General features: G+C 39.3%; 1 protein-coding gene across 1 annotated transcript in view; it reads left to right on the top strand.

Moving 5' to 3' along the window:
- The window catches only part of PCOLCE2 (procollagen C-endopeptidase enhancer 2), an 85,074-nt gene that overhangs the window by 38,508 nt on the left and 23,335 nt on the right, over positions 1–23,231 (top strand). The window contains exons 3-6 of the mRNA XM_089672565.1: positions 2,597–2,852; positions 3,290–3,414; positions 7,625–7,761; positions 14,421–14,575. Coding sequence (XP_089528691.1) covers positions 2,597–2,852; positions 3,290–3,414; positions 7,625–7,761; positions 14,421–14,575 — 673 coding nt within the window. The remainder of the gene's footprint in view (positions 1–2,596; positions 2,853–3,289; positions 3,415–7,624; positions 7,762–14,420; positions 14,576–23,231) is intronic.

The raw sequence follows: 23,231 nt of genomic DNA on the forward strand, positions 1-23,231 counted from the left end.
AGAGGTACTGCAAAGAAGAATGGGAGAAATTGCCCAAAAATAGGTGTGCCAAGCTTGTAGCATCATACTCAAAAGGACTTGAGGCTGTAATTGGTGCTAAAGGTGCTTCAACAAAGTATTAAGCAAAGGCTGTGAATACTTATGTACTTATACACATGTGTTTTTTTGTTTGTTTTTTATTTTTAATAAATTGCAAAGATTTCAAAACTAACTTCGTTCACATTGTCATTATGGGGTATTGTTTGTAGAATGTTGAGGGAAAAAATGTATTTAATCCATTTTGGAATAAGGCTGTAACATAACAAAATGTGGCAAAGTTTAAGCACTTACTGGATGCACTGTATGTAAGTTACCTGGACGCAGTCTCCTACCATACCCAGGTAAGTGCACAAATACAACAATTTGTTTTCCAGCATTTTTAAAGCATGTCTATTAAAATATGGATCCCATTTTTCTGAATTAAACTTTTTTATACTTTCATGTACAGGATGGTTTTGACAACCTTGGCTAGCAGCATTTTAATTATGTTTTGACTGACAAATAAAAACTATATAACACACAGGTTAACTGTGAGTTGTATAAAAAAAAAAATACAGAAACCCCCGTCCACTCACCATTTCCTTTCAAAAGTCAACACATACAAAACACACCAAAAACACTCCACACTGCGTTCAAACACAAGTAGAACGTGCACATATTTTTCAGTGTAGAGGAGTTAATCATAATTCTTCTATAGCAAAGAAATGGGAATTCAATTATGGTTGAATGACACTCAAATGCAGGGATTTAGTGTGACTTCGTTAGGCAGAAATTCTGTCAGGCATCACAAAGCACATCTTTTAAAATACATTGCATTTAATTGTGTATGAAGATGATTTGACAAGGTGATTTTTACAAAATGTACTTTCTTTGGATAATGTCTATAACAAATGAAAATTGCTTTTTGTTTATGCCAAGTGTACTAAAAATACGCTCTGTTTATAAGGAATAGTTATGTTAAATCTGCATAATTATGCAAATCAATCGAAGTACAGCTGTTCATTTTCTTTGATGTTAAATATAGCATGTACCTTCATACTGGGTACAGCTGCTTCAAGGCAATATATTAGCCTGTCAAGCTGCATGCTAATGTATCTTTTCCCAACTTCTATTAGGATAATTGCTATTGACATATCTTGTATTCTGACATATGTATTGTAGAACTATAATAGTGTTCTTTCGAAACATTCTTGTCATACTGCATTGAAAACCCTGTCACAGCCATACTACAGTGTTAAATGCTGATATCCAGTACATAATTACTGTAAGGCAAACCTCTCATGAGGAATGTTGGTAGCACAATCCACTTTTTGGTGGGATCAGAAATGCCGCTGTCAGTGTTGACACCATTTCAGTTGTTGATGTAAGAAGGTCGTGTAACCCTGATAGGATAGAATTCATTGTTAACAAGGTCTGCAGGCCAAAGTACTGTAGGTACCATGGGACTTTGTGTGGCCTTCAAACTGCAGGCTAAGCCTTAATGTCTATACATAGCCAAAGGTTTGGACAAAGTTGGAAAGGGTTAAACCTCCTGCCGGGTTATTTATTTTTTAATGTCTGTGTACCATTGGAGAAATTTCCCTTCACTTCTTGTCCCAGAAATGCTACAGGAAGTTGGAGGAAATCTCCCAAAATGAGGTTAATACCCCACTTTTAATGAGTTGTCTCCTGAGTAGGTGACTCAGCTGGAAGATTTCCCCTTATCTCTCCATCACTTTCTTTCTTGGTGACAATATAATACCAGCATTTTGATAATAGTTCATACCTTTTGCCATGCAAATTTGTACAGATTAACATTTATGAAGGCTTCTTAACATCAATGACAGGATTATGTAGCTATAACAGGTTGGTTTGACAATTTTCACACTTCCCATCTAGTTCCTAAAAAATAACATCTGTCTTTCCACGTTAATTGCATCAAGATGCAATTACACTAAACCTCCATTTACTTTTTGTAAACAGTGGACCACAAAGGCCAGCAAGAAACACCAATAGGAAGCCCTGTAGGGAAAATAATCTTTCTAAAGGCTACACTCATAGTTACTATGGCACATTTGTTTTTTCACTTGTGAGGGCAACATATGGTGGTCAAAGAATGTGACATAAATATACTGTAGTAGCCTAATTAAAGCCAGTGCTCTTTATTTATTTATTTTTTTACAGGATAGCAGAGGAGATGTGCTTCAAATTGAGGCAAAGACAGTAAAAAAAAAACATATATTGGATTTAGGAATTCAAGTACATCTGTGCTAAAGGTGGAAGCCCTCCAGTTCAATCTTTGTTTTAGGCAACCTGCTCAAAATGCTTCTCTTCAACTGACATATATGAATGGGACGATAGGTCTTTGACCCATGATTCCATGCTCTGTAACCTTCCTGATTATCTCTTTGAGAGACAATAAAAGGCAAATTGTGGATAGAATGTGGGATATTTGGTAGACATTTTCACATGGCTCAGCTATTTTAAGTGGACCTTAATGTGCACTAGGACAAAAAGCATTAGACTCATGTTGTAGACATCACTATTGTTTAATAATAATGCCGACTCTCTCTTTTAGGTTCCAGAGGGTAAAGTGGTTGTCTTGACATTCCGTTTCATTGACTTGGAAAGTGACAATCTCTGCCGATATGACTTTGTGGATGTTTACAGTGGTCATTCAAATGGACAGCGCATTGGGCGATTCTGTGGTACTTTTAGACCCGGAGCTCTTGTATCCAGCAGCAACAAGATGTTGGTCCAAATGGTGTCAGATGCCAACACAGCAGGGAATGGTTTCATAGCAATGTTCTCAGCAGCAGAACCCAATGAAAGAGGTACTAGCTTTGTATTTACAATAAATCAATATATAGGTGTGTGCTTCAAAGCATAAAGCAAATAACTGGCTGTAACAATGTTTTCAAAAGAGGTCTGCCTGTCAAAAAAAATCATGAAGTAATTTATTTGTAGATTTTTTTTTCTTAATGTTAATACAATAACAAAATAAATATGAACTACTCCTTGAATAAGTATAGGCACTAACTTTGTTATGAGGAATAAGAGGGGAAATACTTATACACTATTTAATATTATGATTTTAAAAAAATTATATTATTAAATTATTATTCTAACCTATTTCTTTTATTTAGATTATTTGTGTTCCTCTGACTTTAGCCAGCTATGCATTTGCAACTGATCTGATTATTTGGCAGTTGAATTGAACAATAAGATCTTCCCATATGTAGTCAGCTTAGCAACTTTTCTGTGATTACAGGGGATCAGTACTGTGGAGGAAGGCTGGACAAACCTATTGGAACTTTCAAAACTCCAAACTGGCCTGATAGAGACTACCCAGCTGGTGTCACATGTTCCTGGCATATTGTTGCACCTAAACATCAGGTGAGAAATTCTTTACGCTTTTATTTTTAGACATAGGTGCTATCACTTTTTTGTCTTCAATTATTTAGTAAAGGTATTGTAAATTAAAAAAATAATTAAAATGCAATTAAGGTGTCACTTTCTGGCATAGCCAGTGTGCCAACACCAGATTTATAGGGAGGAAAATTTTTTTAAAATAAAATTTGTTTATCTTTTGTAATATCAATTAATTGAACCCAGTTAAGTGCACAGCAGAGTGATGGTATTTAGCAGACTTAGAGTCTGTTGGCTGTGTTTTTTTTTTTTTGCTTCAAATGGGTTTTGCATTCCAATACAAGTCTATGGGAATGTAAAACTAGGGGCAATGCACTGGTCCATGAATTCTCAATGATCTCAGAAGTCTCTTAAACTGGTGTCAAACTGATGCCATCTGTACAAGCCTGAACCCTGTTGACACAAGCCCTTAAAATTTGTTCTAGTGTTCCAAAAGGATGCAACTGATGGTGAGTGCTAAGAATGCATTATCTGCTAACAAATGTTTAGATATATGAAGGTATCCGAAGTACAGATTTTTATTAAAATGTACAAGCAGGGCCAGCGGCAGTACAAGGCTGCTTAGGCAGCTGCCTTAGAGCGCCAGGATGGGGGGGGGTGTTAAAATCCAAATCCCCAGCCACTTGCGAGGAATCTGTTTTCTAAAACTCCGGTCTTCTTTTTTTCTTAACGCTGCACCCTCTCTCTTACCAGGTACATCATGGAAGGTTTAATTTGCCTCACCTGCCAGCTGCATGTAGCCATTGAGGGGAAGCGGGGAATAAATAACCCCACACCCTCATTACTCAGCACAGCTCAACGTTTCAATGCTTAGCAACATTCTTCATGCTGTGCCCCATCAGATTACGGGTGCAACGTGGAAGATGTACCATTGTGGTTGTAGACAGTGAGGGGATGTGGGGAGTGAGTAAACCCTCCCCTACATTTCACACACCATTCAGAGGCAGTTTAATTATAATTTTCAATGCAGTCTTTTACTGGCGTCTTTTGGTGATGAAATACTTCTCATTTGGTGAAGTTTATTTCTTTGTTAACCATTCTTTTTTAAATCAGACACTTCAATTTGACTGCTTATTGCTCTGGGATATCTAGTTTCCAGATCAATATTCCTCAGGGACTGTACCTGGACTCCACTGTGTGATGCTGGCCTGTAATGTTTGGTTCAGGAATTAGATTCTGCGTTAGGCGTTAATTTAGGCATGTTGTTGCAATGTGTGTAGTTAGCTGCAGGGTGCTATACAGATTCAGATCCTTCATCTATATGGTTCCCACCTCTCTGGGGGTAGGGTCACCATTGCGAGTAAAGCCTGGACCCCTATGGGGCCCAGGAACATGGATAAGGTAAGGCAGATCTTCTCTCTAATTTGGACCATTACTGGCAATTGACAACACGTGGTGCTTAGCACAGAAAGCAGATACATAGGCACATGAAAGGGGAGTTATTCACTTTATTGTGTTATTCCCTATTGTACTTATATCTAAGGCTATGAATATATTCAGTGCCTTGGTTATAGCAGCTGCTGTATTGCAGGTACATAAAACTTAAAACCCCATGCATTCTGAGTACCATACTGGGATCCCCTCTCCTTAGCAATGGTGGATAATGGTGGATAACAGGTGTTCTGCAAAAGCCCTACAGAAAAATCAAAATGCCACTTAGGGTGATAGCTGTTCCCTTGTCCTGGAGCAATGTCTTATTATGACACCGCTCCCCTACTCTGACTTTAGCTTCTTCTCAGGTGCACACCATGCAGCCTGTCTGACAAAAGATGATTTTTCTGCCACTGTTCGAATTCTTTGGAAAACGTTTGGCACTCTTAGAACCTTTGGATTCAAGCCTAAAATGCTACACTTCCTCTCCTTTCTGACTCTGTTCCTGAATCAGAGATGGAACCTCCAAACCTCTTTGAGGATGAAATGAAGGAAAGCGATGGGGATGCACAAAATGTAGTGAATGTTGCAGAGGATTTTTCAACCCCTGCATTTTATGAGCCACAAGCTGTGGTTTCTCAATAAATGCTCTGCACAGTCAACACACTCATTGACATGGTGCAAACTGGTCTTTGCTAGCATAACCAGATTCTCCATAGGTAAAACGAACCTCTATGGGCACTAGGAGGCTGGCAAAATAAAAAAAAGACGTTTTCTATCCATACACAAATTGCATTATATGAGGATTGGTCTAATACTGAAAGGATTTTTGCTCTTCTTAAAAGAAGTGGGGCTCCCCCCCCCTTCCAATTATACTTCCCTAGGTGGATGCAGCATCAGCCCAATGCTGCATCTGTCCCTCGCTGACTCTAAATGTGAGAACTCAATGATCACATGACCATTGATCACTGAGTTCTCACAGCCGCTCTCAGCAGGGAGCGGGACTGTCGATCACTCCTGTCTGCTCTGCCCTGCCAGCGCTCACTGGAGTGCTGGGCTGTGCAGGAGAAAGGAGCGGCTGCCTCAGGCTCTCAGCAGCTCGCTGGCTGAGCCAGATGCCACTCCAGACTCTGGGCCGATTTTAAAGTTGGGATTATTTCCCAGCCTGGAACGGTTGAACTTCAGTCCACTGTCACCTGAAAACAGGTCACAGGAGTGCAGAATGAACTGCACTCCTGTGATTCACAGAAGTAAACCAAAAGAGCTTTAAGCTTTTTGCTGGAATGTATCCTATGAGCATTTTAAGAAGAAATTGGCTGTACCATTGGTAGATACTATGAATTCAGTCCTAAATAAACACCTTGCAGCTCTTATTGAGAATGTTCCCTAATTTAAGGATTCAGTTAAGAGGCATTTTGAAGCACTCATGAAGACCTCATTTGCACTTGCAGGTCAAGTCTTCCAGCCAGAAATTGCTGCCATGTCTATTTGCCAGGCTAGAGAAAACCAAAGCTTAGTGCTTCCTCTCATTGCAAGTCTTGGACCCCGAGAGTCCCCTAAGTAATTTCAAAGGGGTACAAAATAGAATTTCAATCTCTGTCCTCACCTTGCTTCCTACCTTCAAATCTGCCAACATCAGCTCAAAAAACAGCAGTTTTACTCTGTCTTGTGACAAATTCAGTCACAAGGGGTGGTGGTACCAAATTTTTCAAAGGAAACATTCCAGCGTTTTTATTCAACCCTATTCACAGTCCTCAAACCAAATGGGGGCATCCACCCAATTCTAGACTCAAAGTATCTAAACAGACTTCTTTGTGTATCATAATTTCAGATGGAATCAACTAGAACTGTCATTGCTTATCTCACACAAGTGGAATTTCTCGCTTCAGAAGACATACAAAATGCCTATTTACATATCCTCATCTTCCCTCCATGTCAACACTTTCTACACTTTGCTGTGGGAGACCAGCACTTCCAGTTTGTAGCACTTCTATTTGGGTTCTTCAGGTTTTACCAGGTGGATATTTAAGCCTGGGTTGATGCGAGCTTTGGCCACAAGGTGCTTCAAGCTGTCGTTTGAGTTTTTTTTTTTTTCAGGTTTCTTAACCCTTGTTCTTTGTGGGCCTGCTGGCAGTTCTTTTTGCCATGCTGTTGCCATGTTGTTGCCCACCCCTCAGTTTATTGCTCTGAGATGTCCCATGGTCTGTGAATACAAGCCCTGTGTCTTGTACTGTACAATTAAGATAAAGGGAATTTTGACTTGCCTGTAAATTCTTTTACTTGGAGTACAGTATAGGATACAGAAGCATCCCCTCTGTTTACTGTGGTCACTTGTTATAGCTTGCAAAAAAAACTGCAGTCTCACAGAGTTAAGTTGGTTATATGAGCATGCACTAGTCTTTTGCTAATGACCAATCACCTGAAGGTAGCCTGCATATATCCTATGGTCTATTAATACAAGTCCTATGTCCTGTACTGTACTCCAAGATAAGAAATTTCCAGGTAAGTCAAAATTCCCTTGTTTTATATGAAATAGTGGTTCTTAGACTTTTAGCATGTGATTAAGCTAAGTCCTAAACCTAGCCACTACTAGATAACCAAGAAAGCTGTGCACTCTGATCTGCTATCATTCATTACATTTATTAGATAGCTAGCTACTGTAAAGCAGAGCTGCAGGAATGATCTTTTTGGAGTTATTTATTGGGATGGTAACTGATAGGAGAGATCTTTGCACATTGATGGAGGGTTTGATTTGTAATTTTTTAAAAATGATTTATTATAACTGTATATATCTTTTTAATTTAAGGTTATAGAATTAAAGTTTGAGAAGTTTGATGTGGAAAGAGACAATTACTGCCGGTATGATTATGTTGCAATATTCAATGGAGGAGAAATAAATGATGCTAAAAGGATTGGGAAGTTCTGTGGGGACAGTCCACCTGCGTGAGTACTCATACATACATATGTATGTATATTCATTTACAAGTACTGTGCTCAAACAACAGAAAGTTTGTATTTATTATATTATCATGTGTATACTACAATCAGATGCTTCTGTGAAGATAATATTTATACAGAACTGTTCCTTTTGGTGATTTGCAATTAAAAATTAAAAGTATAATCACCAATTCAATACTAAAATCAGACTCTTGAACTATCCTTTGTACTATACTGAAAGTGCTGAAATTTTACTTGATGCCATGGTGGGGATCAGTTTACAGTTGTGTACAGTTTTCTTTTGAATACTATATTCACATAGACACAGCATTACATATTTCTGCATTTCCCATCATGGCAACTAGCTATATAGGCATCATTTGATAAATGAAGTAATGAAAACTATTTGTCAAGTTAATTATTTCACATAACCTAGAATATCAGCTTAACCATAAATGTTTATGTAAGGAAAATTTTGCTTTAGGTTCAAAGATTTGACTTCTTTATGATCTGTTATTTGAAAAGATGATATTATTCAACAGTTGAATTGCAAGGGAGAAGAAATAGCTGTGTAGAAATACTGAACTTGGAAAGGCTATTTTTTAATTTTTCTGACTTATCTCTTGTTTTTTTTAAGAATCTGTACCTACAATATAGTGTCTTTTATTCAAAAACAAGTTCTTAACGTGATATTAAAAGTTTTAAGTTTATTTATTTTTTAAATATCACACTTACCTGCTCTTGCACAGAACAGCCCAGATCCTTTTCTTTTCGAGTCCCCTGCTGGCGCTTCTGGCTGCTAATCCCTGCTCTGTTTGTCCATAAGACACACAGAACATGGCTCAGCCCCACCCTTGCTCTCTCCCTCACTTGCTGTGATTAACAACAGTGGGAGGAACCAGTGGCTCCCACTGCTGTTCCTCAGCTAATGATGGATTGCGATGGGGCTCAGGTAAGTATTAGGGGACCTGCATACTGTAGGTTTTTTTTAGAATGCGTGAAGGTAGAAAACCTTCAACCTTTAGAACCACTTTAAATAGTGCCTATTACTGTCATTTTATTGGAAGCCTAGGGCTATGATACAGTTATAAAAATACCCGTTTTTGTATAGTGTACACATTACCGATCGCATAAATATCTGGTTCAGTTTTCTGCAGAGGTAATTCTTGGGCACCAATTTTGTTCCTGACTCTTTAGACTCAGCATTGGTTAGTGAGGACACCCCCCACAGTGGTAACCCAATAGTCTCTGAAGGTGGGAAGAGGCAGGCAGAACAACAATAGGCATAATAACAGATTGCCATGGTACTGGGTTTATTAGTTACCTGCATAAAATCTATCAAACATCTTGAGGTGTCTTCTCTACATAGGAAGCAGTGGTTTGAAAGCTCTACTGAAGGCACAAATTCACTTTAAAGAAGAAGTATAGCCAAACTTTTTTTCACTGGATCACAGGATAGCAGTTCCTTCAGGATCCACCCAGATGTCTGTAGCGGCAGCTGGCTCAACCTCTCAGCAAGCCGTTCCCACCTCCTCCACGGACCAGTGCTCCTGTGTGCCCTGGAGGGGCAGAGCAGAGAGACGGTGATTGACAGTCACCAGCTGTCTACAGCCTGAAGACTGAGAGCTGAGCAGTCAGCGGTGTTTGATTGCTCAGTTCTTGGTCTTACAGCTGGGTGGGGGGGAATGCAGCTTTGGACCGAAGCTGCATCCAACCAAGTGAGTATAGTTTTGTTTTGTTTTTTATTAAACCCATACTTTTTATTTTAAAGCTGAATTCCAGGCAAACAGCTTAATGCACAGATGAAATAATTCTAAGAGGAATTGTTTACCTGCCAGTGTATTTTATTTTTTTTAATATAAAGTATCAAAACATTCTATAATACTGTACAGCAACAGGTTAACACATGCATACAGTACATTAGCCTGGGAGCACATGAGGAAGCAGCACTGTGGTAGCTTCTCCATGCTTCTCTGCTGGGCAGAATCTATCACAACTGTTTGCATTCTGCATTACACAGCACAGTACAGTGGGTGCACAGGAGGAAGGAAAGGCCTGCATAGGTGTGGGGCACAGCAAGGTGGAGGAACCCTGGCCAAAATTTTAAATGGAGCCCCCACCTCCTTAAGTACTCCACTAGCTGCACTTTCAACTTCACCTTGAGTTAAAGTGTCATTAAACCCACATCTTAAAAAAACTATCAATAAATGCTGTATTACATACTGTTCATAATCAGTCACTATGACAGTTTTCTGTATTCTGCAAAAAACCTGGTTTGCTGCTCTCTATCTCCACCTCCTGTTCATGTCCCCAATTCAGCTGGGGATTTTGCAGCTGTTGAGGCAACTCTACACATGCTCAGTTTTCAGTGAGTTTCTTTGCTGACCATTTCCTACCTATCACATTTGAGCAGCCCATGTGATACCTGTGGGTGTATACACAGTGGTAAATGACAGCTCACTCCCTCTCTCCTTCTTCATACCCACTAATCAGCTAAAACAAAGGGGGTGGGATATTATATGAAGATTAACCATTTGCCGCCCGGCCAATGGCCGTTTGGCGGCTTGAAAGTTGCTTCTCCACTCCGGGTGCACGCCATTTGGCGTGCTCCCGCACATGCGCCGTTTGCGCTAATGCAGAGCGGCGCAGCGGCTCGATCTGTCACCGGGCGTGTACCTCGGACACGGCCGATGACAGATCCGAGTACCGGCTCCGTTGCAGGTACCATGTGACCTGCTGTGACCAATCACAGCAGGTCACATGACAGTTGTATACAATGGATGGCTTCATTCATGATGCCATCCATTGTATACTAGTGCCTAGCTGTGAATGGTCACAGCTAATCACATGCACATGTCATGTGATTAGCTGTGACCAAATCACAGCTAAGCACAAAAAAAAAAAAGCTGAATGAATCCATTTCATTCAGGTAAATGCTTGCTTATAGCAAAGTATTTCTTTGCTATAAGCAAATTGTGTAAAAAAAAAAAAAAAAAAAAAATACTGATCACTTCCCCAAAGTAGTACAATGTTACTATGGTAACATTGTACTACTTTGGTCATAGTAAAATATGAAAAAATAATGTTAAAAAAAAATAAAAAAAAGTAATAAAAAATTAAAAATAATAAAAAAATAAATTTTTTTTTAAAAATATATATATATATATTTTTTTTTTTCATACTGTCACCAATCAGTGTCCCTGTTCACCGCCATGCCAGTTATATGATGACGCTGTACTGCACTGGTGACAGTATGTAAAAAAAAAATAGTGAAAATAATTTTTTTAATTTTTTCATTTTCCGAAAAATTATGACAAAAAAAATGCAACTTCAAAAAACTCGCCATGCCTCTTATGAAGTACGTCGGAATGTCTACTCTGCAAAAAGGGGTCATTTGGGGGATATCTGTACTATTCTGACATTCTTAGACCTCAAGAAATTAGATTGGCCGTCAGTACTTCAGGATTGATCAATAATCAGATCTATACCATAGTTTGTGAACTCTATAACTTTCCTACAAACTAAATAATACATCCTAATTTGGGTTATTTTCACCAAAGACATGTAGCAGAATACATCTCGGCCTAAATTTATGAAGAACAATTATTTATTTGTAAATTTTTATAACGGAAACAAAGAAAAACGTGTATTTTTTTCAACATTTTTGGCCTTTTTTTGTTAATTTAGCAAAAAATAAAAACCCCAGCGGTGATTAAATACCACCAAAAAAAAGCTCTAGTTGTGTGAAGAAAATGAAAAAATTTTAGTTTGGGTACAGTGTTGTATGACCGCGCAATTGTCATTCAAAGTGTAAGAGCGCTGAAACCTGAAAAATGGCCTGGGCAGGAAGGTGTAAAATTGCACGGTATTGAATTGGTTAATTGAGGAATCACCTCCCTCTTATTATAAGACACAGGCTGGAGGGGTGTGACACAACCTGTGACTGGCAGAAATCTTCCCACACCATGTTATTTCCACAAAATAATAAAGATTTGATTTCAAATATATATTTGTATGACAATTAAACAGTTTATTGATATTAATTATTTACTTGTACTCTGAATTCCAAAGGCTGTTTTTTTTTTAATTTTGAACATATGATCAGCAGCAGAGGACTAGAGGCTCCTCCTGCTTATGTTTCCCTTCAGGCAGGCTGGGAAAGATCTTGGTCATGTGACAGCTGAAAAAGGTACTTAGATGGTTGTTTTTTTTTTTATTAAATAATTACAGTCCCATCATACACATACATAAAATACATTATTTTAAAGGCTTTGTTTACACCATATACAATATACTGATACATTTGAGTTGTGCTTAGTAGGTCTCTGCAGACTTTTCTTGGTGTACACAGCTGATTAGTAGATTCAATATGAATTGTATTTTCCCATGATAAAAGTGGGCTCTATCACTATCTCATGTGGCAGAACGGTGTTTGTTGATTCTCATCAATGCCTGCCATCTCATTCTGTTTTATTCTAGAGTAATAGCCAGTCACTGGGCAATAGTATTTTTAAGGATATTACTTGGCTGCGGATGGGGGACAGTTATTTCTAAGCATTTCTAGGCATTTCTAAGGTGGGTATGGGGGACATAGGGATTTCCACCTACAATATGCCATTAGGCTTTTTTATGGTCAGTATGATGCAAGAGAGAAAACTGTAGAAGATACAATTATATTGTTTAATGTTTGACAATGTTTCATAAGACTATTTTTAAAGAATTGAAAATCTTTGATAGGTAAAACTATAAACATAATACATTTGCCTGGTCTTCAGCTTTAAGGATTTTTTTAGGCAGCCCTACTCCCAAGAAAAGCAAAATCATCACTGAAATATTTAAAACTATTCTGTATTCTGTAAGGGGAATCTCATGATCTAATTTTTACCCCAGCCAAAATACTTCTTAAATCATTCAAAATAATCTGTGTTTGAAAAGAATACAGCTCATGTTCACCAGAGCATGTGGAATTTTTTTTTTTTTTTGTGGAATGACTTACACATAGATGGTTCAGGGAAGAGAAGCATGAATACACACCTGACCAGGGGCGGACTGCCAACTCATGGGGCCCCCGGGCAATAGGGGATCATGGGGCCCATGTTTCCTTGCCCACACTCAAACCACACCCTAAAAAGCCTATGAAAGGTTTCAGAGACATCTCATGGGGCCCCCTACTGACCCCGGGCCCTCGGGCAGTGCCCCAATGGTCAGTCCGCCCCTGCACCTGACAAATACAAACTCCATGTTTCTGTCCTACAGACTCAGTATTAGCTTCAGTACATTGATAAAACTATAATCTTTACCAATTTTCCTACACACAAGTCATGCTCTTTTTTATTACACAAGCACTACTGCATAGGGACAGTGTCCCTAGCTGTTCACTGCATGGCAGTAAGTCAGCTTGGTAGAAAGTTACAAATTTGGCCAATAGCTACCTGTTGGTTGCTTATTGAATATATGAAATGTAAAACATTTGATATAAACCTAAACAAAAAAGCATTAAAAACATTATTTTTTAGGTTCTGTATATAAATAAAGAAAATAGACACAAAAGTTGCAACCTAAAATTCCCTTTATAGCAGGTTGGGTTTTAAAATATTAGCAATTAGTAAATGGAGTTGGAAAATATTGGAAACTGGAATGTTATATACTACTATATGCACATCATACAGTGTAATCAAGCAACTTTTTGATAAAGCAGTTTTTCAAATGATTTTGGTCGTTTGGCATATTGCATTGTGCAGTTTTTACTATATTTTATCGTTTCAGAATCATTTGGGGATGGTGATATATGCAACGTAATACTATAAAAAAAAGTCTCTACCTGTTAATAAAAAAACCCCCCAAAAAACTGTCACTTAAGCAAAGCGACCAGGAGTACCTAAAAGCTGACCCGCGCACTTCGCTTTAGTGTCCAGAGCATCCTGGTAGCCCCATATACTCATTCTACAGCAGTTTTAATCTCCAGTAGTAGAGTTAATGAATGATGCATCTTTTCATCCTTGCTGTAACCACTGCTATCCTTACTCATAAATCACTGTTCTAGAAGTATGCCTGAGCATTATTGGAGAAAGCATTCTATCCAGCTTTGGTCAACCATGTTCAAGTGTATTGCTGGAACTATTATACAGAATCTGCTGAATCTCTATTTGCAGTGCTTGGTTAGTTCACTTTTTACAATGATGCACAGGACTCATAAAGTCCAAATTTTTTTCTAGTCTTGAATGGAGTGGTAAATAGTTTAAATCCCTTGTTCTCTGTAACCAAGGTAGGTAGATTCACCTTCTATTTGTTCTGGTAACCATTGTCACCAAGCCAAAGAAAAAGTGATGGGAAATCTAAAATGTTCCAGTCATCACCAAATTAAGAGCTGAGAGTAAAACGTTCATTAGGGACCCTTGGTGACAACTGTCTAAGAGGGGAATTTCCCTAACTTTATAAAGATTTCGAGTACAGGAAGTGAAAGGAAATCTCTCCAATGGAACAGAAAACAAAATAAATATACTGACAGGGTTTTAACCATTCCCTATCCAAAGCTAAACAAATGTTTGGCTCTACATACACTTTAATGTGATTCAGAAAGAGTGAAATGAATTTGTTCTTATTACACAAAATACAAGCTATTACAATATGTTACTTTTTGTGATTTTGTTTTGTCCTTCTTTCAGGCCTATTGTATCTGACAAAAATGAACTGCTAATTCAGTTTTTATCTGACTTAAGCTTGACTGCTGATGGCTTTATTGGTCATTACAAATTCAGACCTAAAAAGTTACCTTCAACTACATCTGCTCCTGTGACAACAACTGTTCCTACCACTACAAGTAAGTCTTTTGGTATTCAATGCTAGAACTGTATTAGGTGCTGTCTAACGCCATCCTGAATGATCACACAGCAATGCTTACCTGCGTATGATACATTCCTTTGATAATGACTGAGATGCTAATCTTCCAAATACAAAAATCTGTTAATTACAGTTCAGAAAAAGGCATTTTAATGGAAGAGTGCTGATGTTTATCAAAACAAGTCCTTTGAAGTCTGAGACTGCTTATTTTCACCATCAGTGAGGTTCTCAGAAATTACAGTGTGATTGCTCATGACTGTAATAGATACCACTCAGCAAAGCTTAATAAGCATAATGGGAAAAAGTCTTTAATGATATCACATCTGTCAGAACAGGCAATATTGGTACAGATCTGATTAAAATCCTTAGAGATTGAATGACAACAAGGATATTGCTGCACATTAATACTTGTCATGAACTTCATTATATGGAACGTGGTGAGAAAATTTGAAATCATTGTTGTAAATATATAATTTTTCTTAGTTTTACTGCAGTTCTGTGCAAGTACAAAATACTGTAGAGACAACAGTACAATTGTATAATTGAAAACATTTTCAATTATACATTATCTACAGTAGATGCCTGTTACTGACACACTCAACAAAAGGTGCATGCTGGCCAAGTACTTGGTAAGTTCCTACAATGGGACATAATATGCTGTGATCTTTTTCTGCATTTTTAGAGTGTCACATGACGATACCATGTAAACTATAAGACCATGTGACTTAGTATATAGGTACCCCAATGATTAAATAGGTAATGGGGTTGATTTACCGAAACTGGTGAATGCAAAATCTGGTACAGTTCTGCATTGAATCCAACCAGCTTCCAGGTTTTATTGTCAAAGCTTCACTGAACAAGCTGAAGTTAGAAGCTGATTGGCTACCTTGCACAGCTGTACCAGATTCTGTGTGCTCCAGTTTAGTAAATATCCCCCAGTATCTATGACAATTTAAAGTAAACCTGTCCTGAGAGAAATAGAGGAGCTGCCATTGCTGATCCCCATCTTAAAATAATTAGTTGCTCAGATGTCATGCTGTCCCACTTCCTTTGATACTTTGAGATACTTTTCCAGAAAAGGGTGCAGATCAGGAAAGTCAGAAGCACTACAGCAACTGGATTAGCATAACAGCCACTCAACAAGCATTTTCAGAAGCAGCAGTCAGTACTGACAGGTTTCCTTTAAGGGTACACTGCAGTAAAAGATGAATGTTTTGACTTAAGACCAACAATTTCATAAAAGTACTTAGTTTTACAACTTTGTTTCTGTGATTAGCAGTGAGTGTTAATGTACAAAGGTGACGTTAAGGGAACAAGTTATAATTTTGTGGAATTTGGTAGCTGGGCACCATATGTACAAAGACGACAGGAGAGAAATATGGGTGCCACCACTGTTAGTTCATTTTTAAAGGTTGTCATCATTACCAATGCTTTACTGAGTTAGGGTTAGTATCAACATGCTTTGTTTGCTTCAGAACTGCTTTTCTTCCCATACCAGTTAATGGGAGTGCAACAGCAGCTAAAATAAGTCAACAGTGGGTCAACTATACATGCAATTAATTCTAAATGATCTCAGAAGTGTCTCAAAGTGATGTCCAAAGAACTCCACATTTTTTCAGTGAAGCCCACCAACAGAACTTCTACCTCCAGCTGGTATACACATGCATGTCATTGGCTCACCAAGTAGCAATAAAAGGATAAGGATGAAAATCCTGGAGTGAGCACCTTCATAGTCAAGTCACCAATGGCTCCCTTTTTCCTTTTCAGGAAAAGGACACCAAGTCCATTTTAAAGGGAAAAATATATTTAGCATTTTCAGTTAGTACATACGTCTGGCATGCCATCACTGTTATCATGCAATTATGTGTGTGTGTGTGTGTGTGTGTGTAGAAACCTTTGATTCCAAAGAAAGGGCATGGAGGGGTTTGCAAAACTATAGTTTTCCCCTCAATACCTGTCACATGTCTCTGCATTGGTATTTTGTGGCATAAACTAAAAGCTTGCTTTAAAGACACAAAGATGTTTGGCACATATGCAGACAGGTTGATGTCTGTGAGTGTACTGAAGGAGAGGAACAGATTGAGCAGCTTCTGACCTGTTGACTTGAGACAACCGACCACAAATGCTCAGGGCAGGGTTGGTGCAAACTGTGAGTGAAGGAGACATAATATTGGGACTCCCAGAGAAAGAAAGTAGGAGGTGATTTGTCAAAGCCACATTTGGCCTGATCATAAAGGAGTCAGCCATTGACAAGGCAAGTTGACAAGAGTGTCCAGTGTTAGAGTTTTTCCAGGGTTAACCCTGGCAACTGGCACCTAGCCTATTCTCTACTGAGTTTGACTAAGTAAAAGTATTTATTTATGATGACCGGCACCAGGTATTCCTGCTAATGAGTAAACCCTTCAAGGGTAGGGTTCAGTCTGATACTTTTTGGAGATGTATTTTCATTTCTTTTGCTTTAAGAAAGTAAAGAATAAAATAAATTTCCAGTGCAGTCAAAGCATCCTGTGCATGAGAACAAACAATACACATGTACTGAGTATACTGTACAAGAGAAGAACAATGTCATCTCCTAAGTCTAACATCTGAGTTACCTCCGGGTTTATTTACAAGAAAATGATATATGGTCCCCTAGTGCATGCTGTTGTGACTTTATTAGCATCGACTGCTCAAGCCCTGAAGAAGAGGGATGCTTTTATCCCCAGAAACACATTGGCTGACCTGGTATAACAGCTATACTAGCTGGCTGACTGAAGAATTATGAGCAGGTTCCTCTCATGTTGTTATAAGCTTATATTTCATGGGCCGATGCTACATGACAGGGCCATAAAAAATCGAGCCCTCTTTTGCAAACAGTAGTCTAGAGCAGTGGTCTCCAAACTGTGGCCCGGGGGTCGGATGTGGCGCTGTGCTTGCCTTTATCAGGCCCTTGGGGCACTCTTCCTCCCACTGCTACCAACAACGGGGCAGTATTTCTCGAACTGTCATCAATGATGGTGCAGTTGTCCTTCCTCTAATGCCAAAGCTGCACTGTTTACTCCCATTGATGCCAGGACAATTTCTAACCCCAGTGGCCACAATCCTGCCCCCCTAAAGTCTTGAAGGACAGTAAACTGGCCCCTTGTTTAGAAAGTTTGTAAGCCCCTGCTCAAGAGTTTGTTATATAGTATGGTCAATTTATGTACATATATACAGTATATATTTATGTTGTAAATATAAAAAACACAAATTAGTGCAGCTCTTTATTCATTATTACATCATGAAATGTAAGTTTTTAAATATAAACAGTGCAAACACTCACTTGGAGAAGGGGAAGCATTGCAAGGAGCCGATCATATATGATGCAGTAAAGGAACATTCTAATACTGGCAGTACTCGGGTCGCTGGTTCGAATCCCAGCCACGGCACCACATGCCTGGAGTTTGCATGTTCTCCCTGTGCCTTCGTGGGCTTCCTCCGGGTACTCCGGCTTCCTCCAACACTCCAACACTCCAATGAATGTAAGTTAGGGACCTTAGATTGTACACCCCTTGAGAGTTAGGGACTGATGTGAATGTACAATATATATGTAAAAGCGCTGCGTAAATTGATGGCGCTATATAAGTACCCAAAATAAATAAATAGGAGGAGAGAGCAGAGTGACAGGAATATGAGCATATGAGTTTGCTGCTTTTCTTTTAGTCACAGGGTAGGGATGGGGTTGGGGAGAAGTGAAAGTGAAACTGCAGCTGAGAGATATAAGGTCTCCTCACTTACCAGACAGGGTTGTGCTGTGTGGTAGTGCTGTGTAAATATCAGGATTGAATGGAAAGAAATACAAATGCTTTGGTAGGTAGAACAGATTTTATATATATTTCTTCATTGTATTTAGCTGTTTCCCTGCAGTTTAACTTTAGGATATGTTTTTCTGATACACACATTAAATGTATGTGACCTTTGATGTGAGTATACAAGCACATTTCTAGCTTTGTTAACAGCCATCCAATGTCTTACATTCCTTCCTCAAACTTGAAGGCTAACCTGTAATCTCAAGCTGCAATACATCAAGGGCCTGTGTTATTTTTAGGATGCAGGCTTTCTTTGGAGGTTTGAAACGATGCTGATAAATCTATGTTTAGTACTAAAAATAAATCTGGTTAGATGGGGAATTACAGGGTGGCAGTGCTTTAGGATTGTCCCTGTTATTCACACATTCCACTGTGGCTGGTAGATTTCATATATACACGTTGTCCTACATAGGTCAATATTTATATAATTTGTGAATTTTTACCACATTTTTCCTCTCCAAAGTGCTCAAAGTAGGTAGAAATATGTTTTACAACCAGCACACTTAGAGATTATTATTTATTATTATTATTATTATTATACAGGCTTTATATAGAGCCAACAGTTTGCACAGCTCTTTACAAAATGAAGGCAGACATTACAGTTACAATACAATTTGGTACAAGAGGAAACAAATAGCTTACAATCTAGGAGGAAAGGTTGAGTGACACAAAAGGTAATAGCTGTGGGGGATGAACTGATGGAGGAAATAAATGAAGGTTTACTAGGTAGAAGCAGGATAGGCTTCTTTAAAGAGAGGTTTTCAGGGATCGTCTAAAAGTGGATAGATTAGGAGACAGCCAGACAGATTGTGGTAGGGAGTTCCATAGGATGGGAGAAGCTCAGGACAAGGCCTGGAGGCGAGCATGGGAGGAGGTGACACGGGCACTAGAGAGCAGAAGGTCAAGGGAGGATCGAAGAGAGCAGTTTGGTTGATATTTTGAGACCAGGTTGGTGATGTAGCTGGGGGCAGAGTTGTGGATGGCTTTGTAAGAAGTTAGTATTTTGAATTTTATTCATTGGGCGAGTGGAAGCCAGTGGAGGGATTGGCAGAGAGGGGTAGCAGACATGGAAAGGTGGATGAGCCTGGCAGCAGTATTCATTAAGGACTGGAGGGGGGTAGACTATTGTAAAGGCAAGCCAATGAGGAGGGAGTTGCAGTAGTCGAGAAGAGAGATAACCAGAGAGTGAATTAGGAGCTTTGTGGTATCATTGGTTAAAAAGGGACGTATTCTGGAGATGTTGTGGAGGTTGAGACAGCATGATTTGGACAGGGATTGGATGTGGCCTGAAAGATAGTTCAGAATCCAGGGTTACACCTAGCACCCTGGCATGCAGGGATGGGTTGATAGTGGTGCTATTGATCCTGACCGAGAAATCAGGGGAAGAGGCATGTGGGGGAAGAAATATTATGAGCTCAGTTTTGGATAGATTCAGTTTTAGGAAGTGGTGAGATCCAGTCTGATATGTCTGTTAGTAAATCAGTGATACGTGAGGAAACTGATGGGGTGAGCTGAGGAGAGATAGATTTGTGTGTCATCAGCATAGAAATGATATTGGAAACCATGGGAAGCTGTCAGCTGACCCAAGGAAGAAGTCTAGATCGAGAATAGGAGAGGTCCAAGGACAGAACCTTAGGGGACCCCGACAGTAAGAGGAGTAGGAGAGGAGGAAGTAGAATTTTAAGTGACACTGAAGGTGCAGTGAGATGGGTAAGATTTGAACCAACGGAGAGTACAGTCATGGAGACCAAGTAAATAGAGTTTTTTGAGGAGGAGGGGGTGGTCAACTGTGTCAAAGGCAGCGCAGAGGTCCAAGAGCAAGAGTACAGAATAGTGACCATTGGTTTTAGTGGTTAGTAAGTTGTTTGTGAGTTTTAGGAGAGCAGTTTCTGCGGAGTCTTGTGGGCGAAATCCAGACTGAAGGGGATCGAGAAGGTTATTCTCAATAAGGAGGCAGCTCAGCCAGTTGTAGACTAGACGTTCAAGGAGTTTGGAGGCAAAAGGGAGTAAGGAGATGGGTCTTAGGTTGCTAAGATTGGAGGGGTCCAGTGAGGCTTTTTTAAGTATGGGGGTGACTAGTGAATGTTTTAGAGAGTTGGCAAAGATGCCAGTAGAAAGGGAGAGATTGAACATATGAGTTAAAGAATGTAGGATAGAGCCAGAGGGTGACCATAGTATTTTTGAGGGAACAGGATCCAGGGGACAGGTGGTTAGATGGGCTTTAGAAATAAGTTTACCAACCTCCTCTATAGTAGCTGGGTTAAACAACGGAAGTATAGATTGTGCTGGTGGACAAGGTGTGTAGGTTGAGTGAGATATCTGTAGAGTGGAGATCTGGTTATGAATTGTATCAATCTTATTTTTGAAGTGATTAGCGATCTCCTGGGCATTGAGTGAGTTAGTGGTTGGAAATAAAGAAGGACGAAGTAGAGAGTTAAAGATAGAAAAGAGTTGACAGGGATTGCATGAGAGGGTGTTAATAAGAGTGATAAAATAAGTCTGTTTGGCAGTGTGGAGACAAGAATTGTACTTTTGAAGGGCAGATTTATATTGGTCGACGTCTTGCTGGGTCTTAGTCTTACCCAATAAACGCTCAAGAGCATGGCTACGTTTTTTGAAGCATCTGGTATTGTCTGTTTGCCAGGCTATAGCGGTCGGGACCTAATTCTGTGTGTAGTGAGGGGGGCCAATGTGTCCAGGGTAGATGACAGTGAACTATTGTAGACAGAAGTGGCCAGGTTGGGGCAGGACAAGGCTGAGATTTTGTCATAGAAACAATCTGTTGCCGAAAAAAAGAAGAGAAGGGTTAAGATAACGAAGGTTTCTATGGGTAACTGTTTGGTAGCTGGAAGACCAGGAGGAGGAAGCCAAGGAGAGAGTGAAGCTAATATGTGAGTAATCAGAGAGAGGAAAAGGAAAGTTGGTGAGGTTGCAAGCAGTGCATAGGTAGGAGAATACAAGGTCGAGGCAGTTACCAATCGCGTGAGTAGAAGTATGTGTCCATTGTTTTAGGTCAAAAGAAGTGGTTAGGCTCAGAAGTTTAGAGGTGGCAGGAGTGTTAAGATTAACAGGGATTTTGAAGTCACCGAGAATGATGGTGAGAATTTCAGAAGAGAGAGAGTAAGGCAGCTAGGCAGAGAAGTCATCAAGGAAGCTCGATACCGGTCCATGAGGCCGATAGATCACAGCAATTCTTAAAGAAACCGGAGAGAACAGACGAATACAGTGAACTTCAAATGAGGAGAGAGACAGAGAGGGAGGTGAATGAAGGACCTGAAAATTGCTTTGAGGGGATAGGAGGATTCCAACTCCACCTCCTTTCCGTCCACTAGGCCTGGGAGAGTGAGTCCAGAGGAGACCACCATGGGAGAGGGCAGCAGGAGAGGGAAAGTCAGATTCATGAAGCCAGGTTTCCGTAATTGCAAACAAGTTAAAGGAGTTTGCGATAAAAACGTCATGGACAGAGGTGATTTTGTTATACACAGAGTGGGCATTCCAGAGGGCACAGGAAAAGGGGAGGCTGGTTCTAGAAAGAAGAGGAATAGTAACTAGATTTTGTGGATTGCGGCTGCTGTTGGAGGCTATGGTGTGCCGGGTGTGTTGATCAAAGGATCGCACACATTAATTTCTGACATTCACACAATAGGCTGTGAAGCTTGACTCCAGGCTTATCATTTTTTTAAGTCATTCAGATTTTGGTTTCTTGTCTGTGGGCTGATACATGCATTACAAGTATTACACAATTCTTAGTGCCGTTTATGTTCTTCTCTCTATGTGACAGTGTTCTTTCTCTATATTGCATTAAATTTTAATTTTAGTGACCCATGCATGGATTTTACCTATAGTTTTATTACTGTCTCTGTTGTGTACTGTCTATTTACAGTATATGCATTTTCTAGGTGACTTTCCTCTTATGTTTCATGGCCCCATAAATTACAATCTCTTGCTCCATGCGTGCAATTGGCAGTTTTTGTCTCCCACAAAACAATCTTTATTCATCAGATTCTGACCTGAGACTGCTTATGAACATTGGGGAAGGGGGAAAAGAAAAACAGACTACTTACTACTGTGGAGGTGGTAATATGGGAAATAAGTGAGGGGAAAAAGGTAAATTTCCTCTCTACATCCTTTGTTAGTTATGACACAGTTAAGTATCTATTTTATCTGCAGTTTCTTCAAAGTGATATCTGTCTTTATTTCAAAATTGATTTTCTCAGCTATGTATATTCTTTTTTATATACCCTTCACTCACTTCTGTATATCCCTGTTTTGAATATTTTCTTCATCTTTATGTGTATTTACTGTACAATGTTGTTGCATTTCTTCTGAAATGACATTCCCTTTATTGAAAAGATGTAGACTATAGAGCAGGGGTTCGTAACCCGGGATCCATGGACTCCTAAATGGTCCATGGGTAGGTTTTAGGGATCCATGAAGGTCAGATAAACAAAAGCATTCACATTCACTATACAGCCCTTCCCCTTGTCCCAATCAATGGAAGTGGCAGATTTAAACAGCAATGGTAGTGGCAGAATCAAAATTGTTTTGTTAAATTTGTTTACGATGATTGTTTCATTTATGTAATGAGTGGCCATTATTTTTTTCATAAAAAAGAATGACCTTTTTGTTAAAGGATAAGTTCACCATTTTAGAAAAAATAATGAATGCACATTTTATACAGGTAAAAAAATATGCATTTATAATTTTATGTTTCTGGAGCTTCTAAAGCATTGCACCAGCAATCAGCAAATCGCTGGTGCCATGCAGGTCATCTGCAGACCTGTCAGTATATATGCTTGTATGGGATGT

This window comes from Staurois parvus, unplaced genomic scaffold (genome assembly GCF_062004578.1).
Source record: "Staurois parvus isolate SC_StPar_1 unplaced genomic scaffold, SC_StPar_1.0 ptg000131l, whole genome shotgun sequence".
Lineage (NCBI taxonomy): Eukaryota > Metazoa > Chordata > Amphibia > Anura > Ranidae > Staurois > Staurois parvus.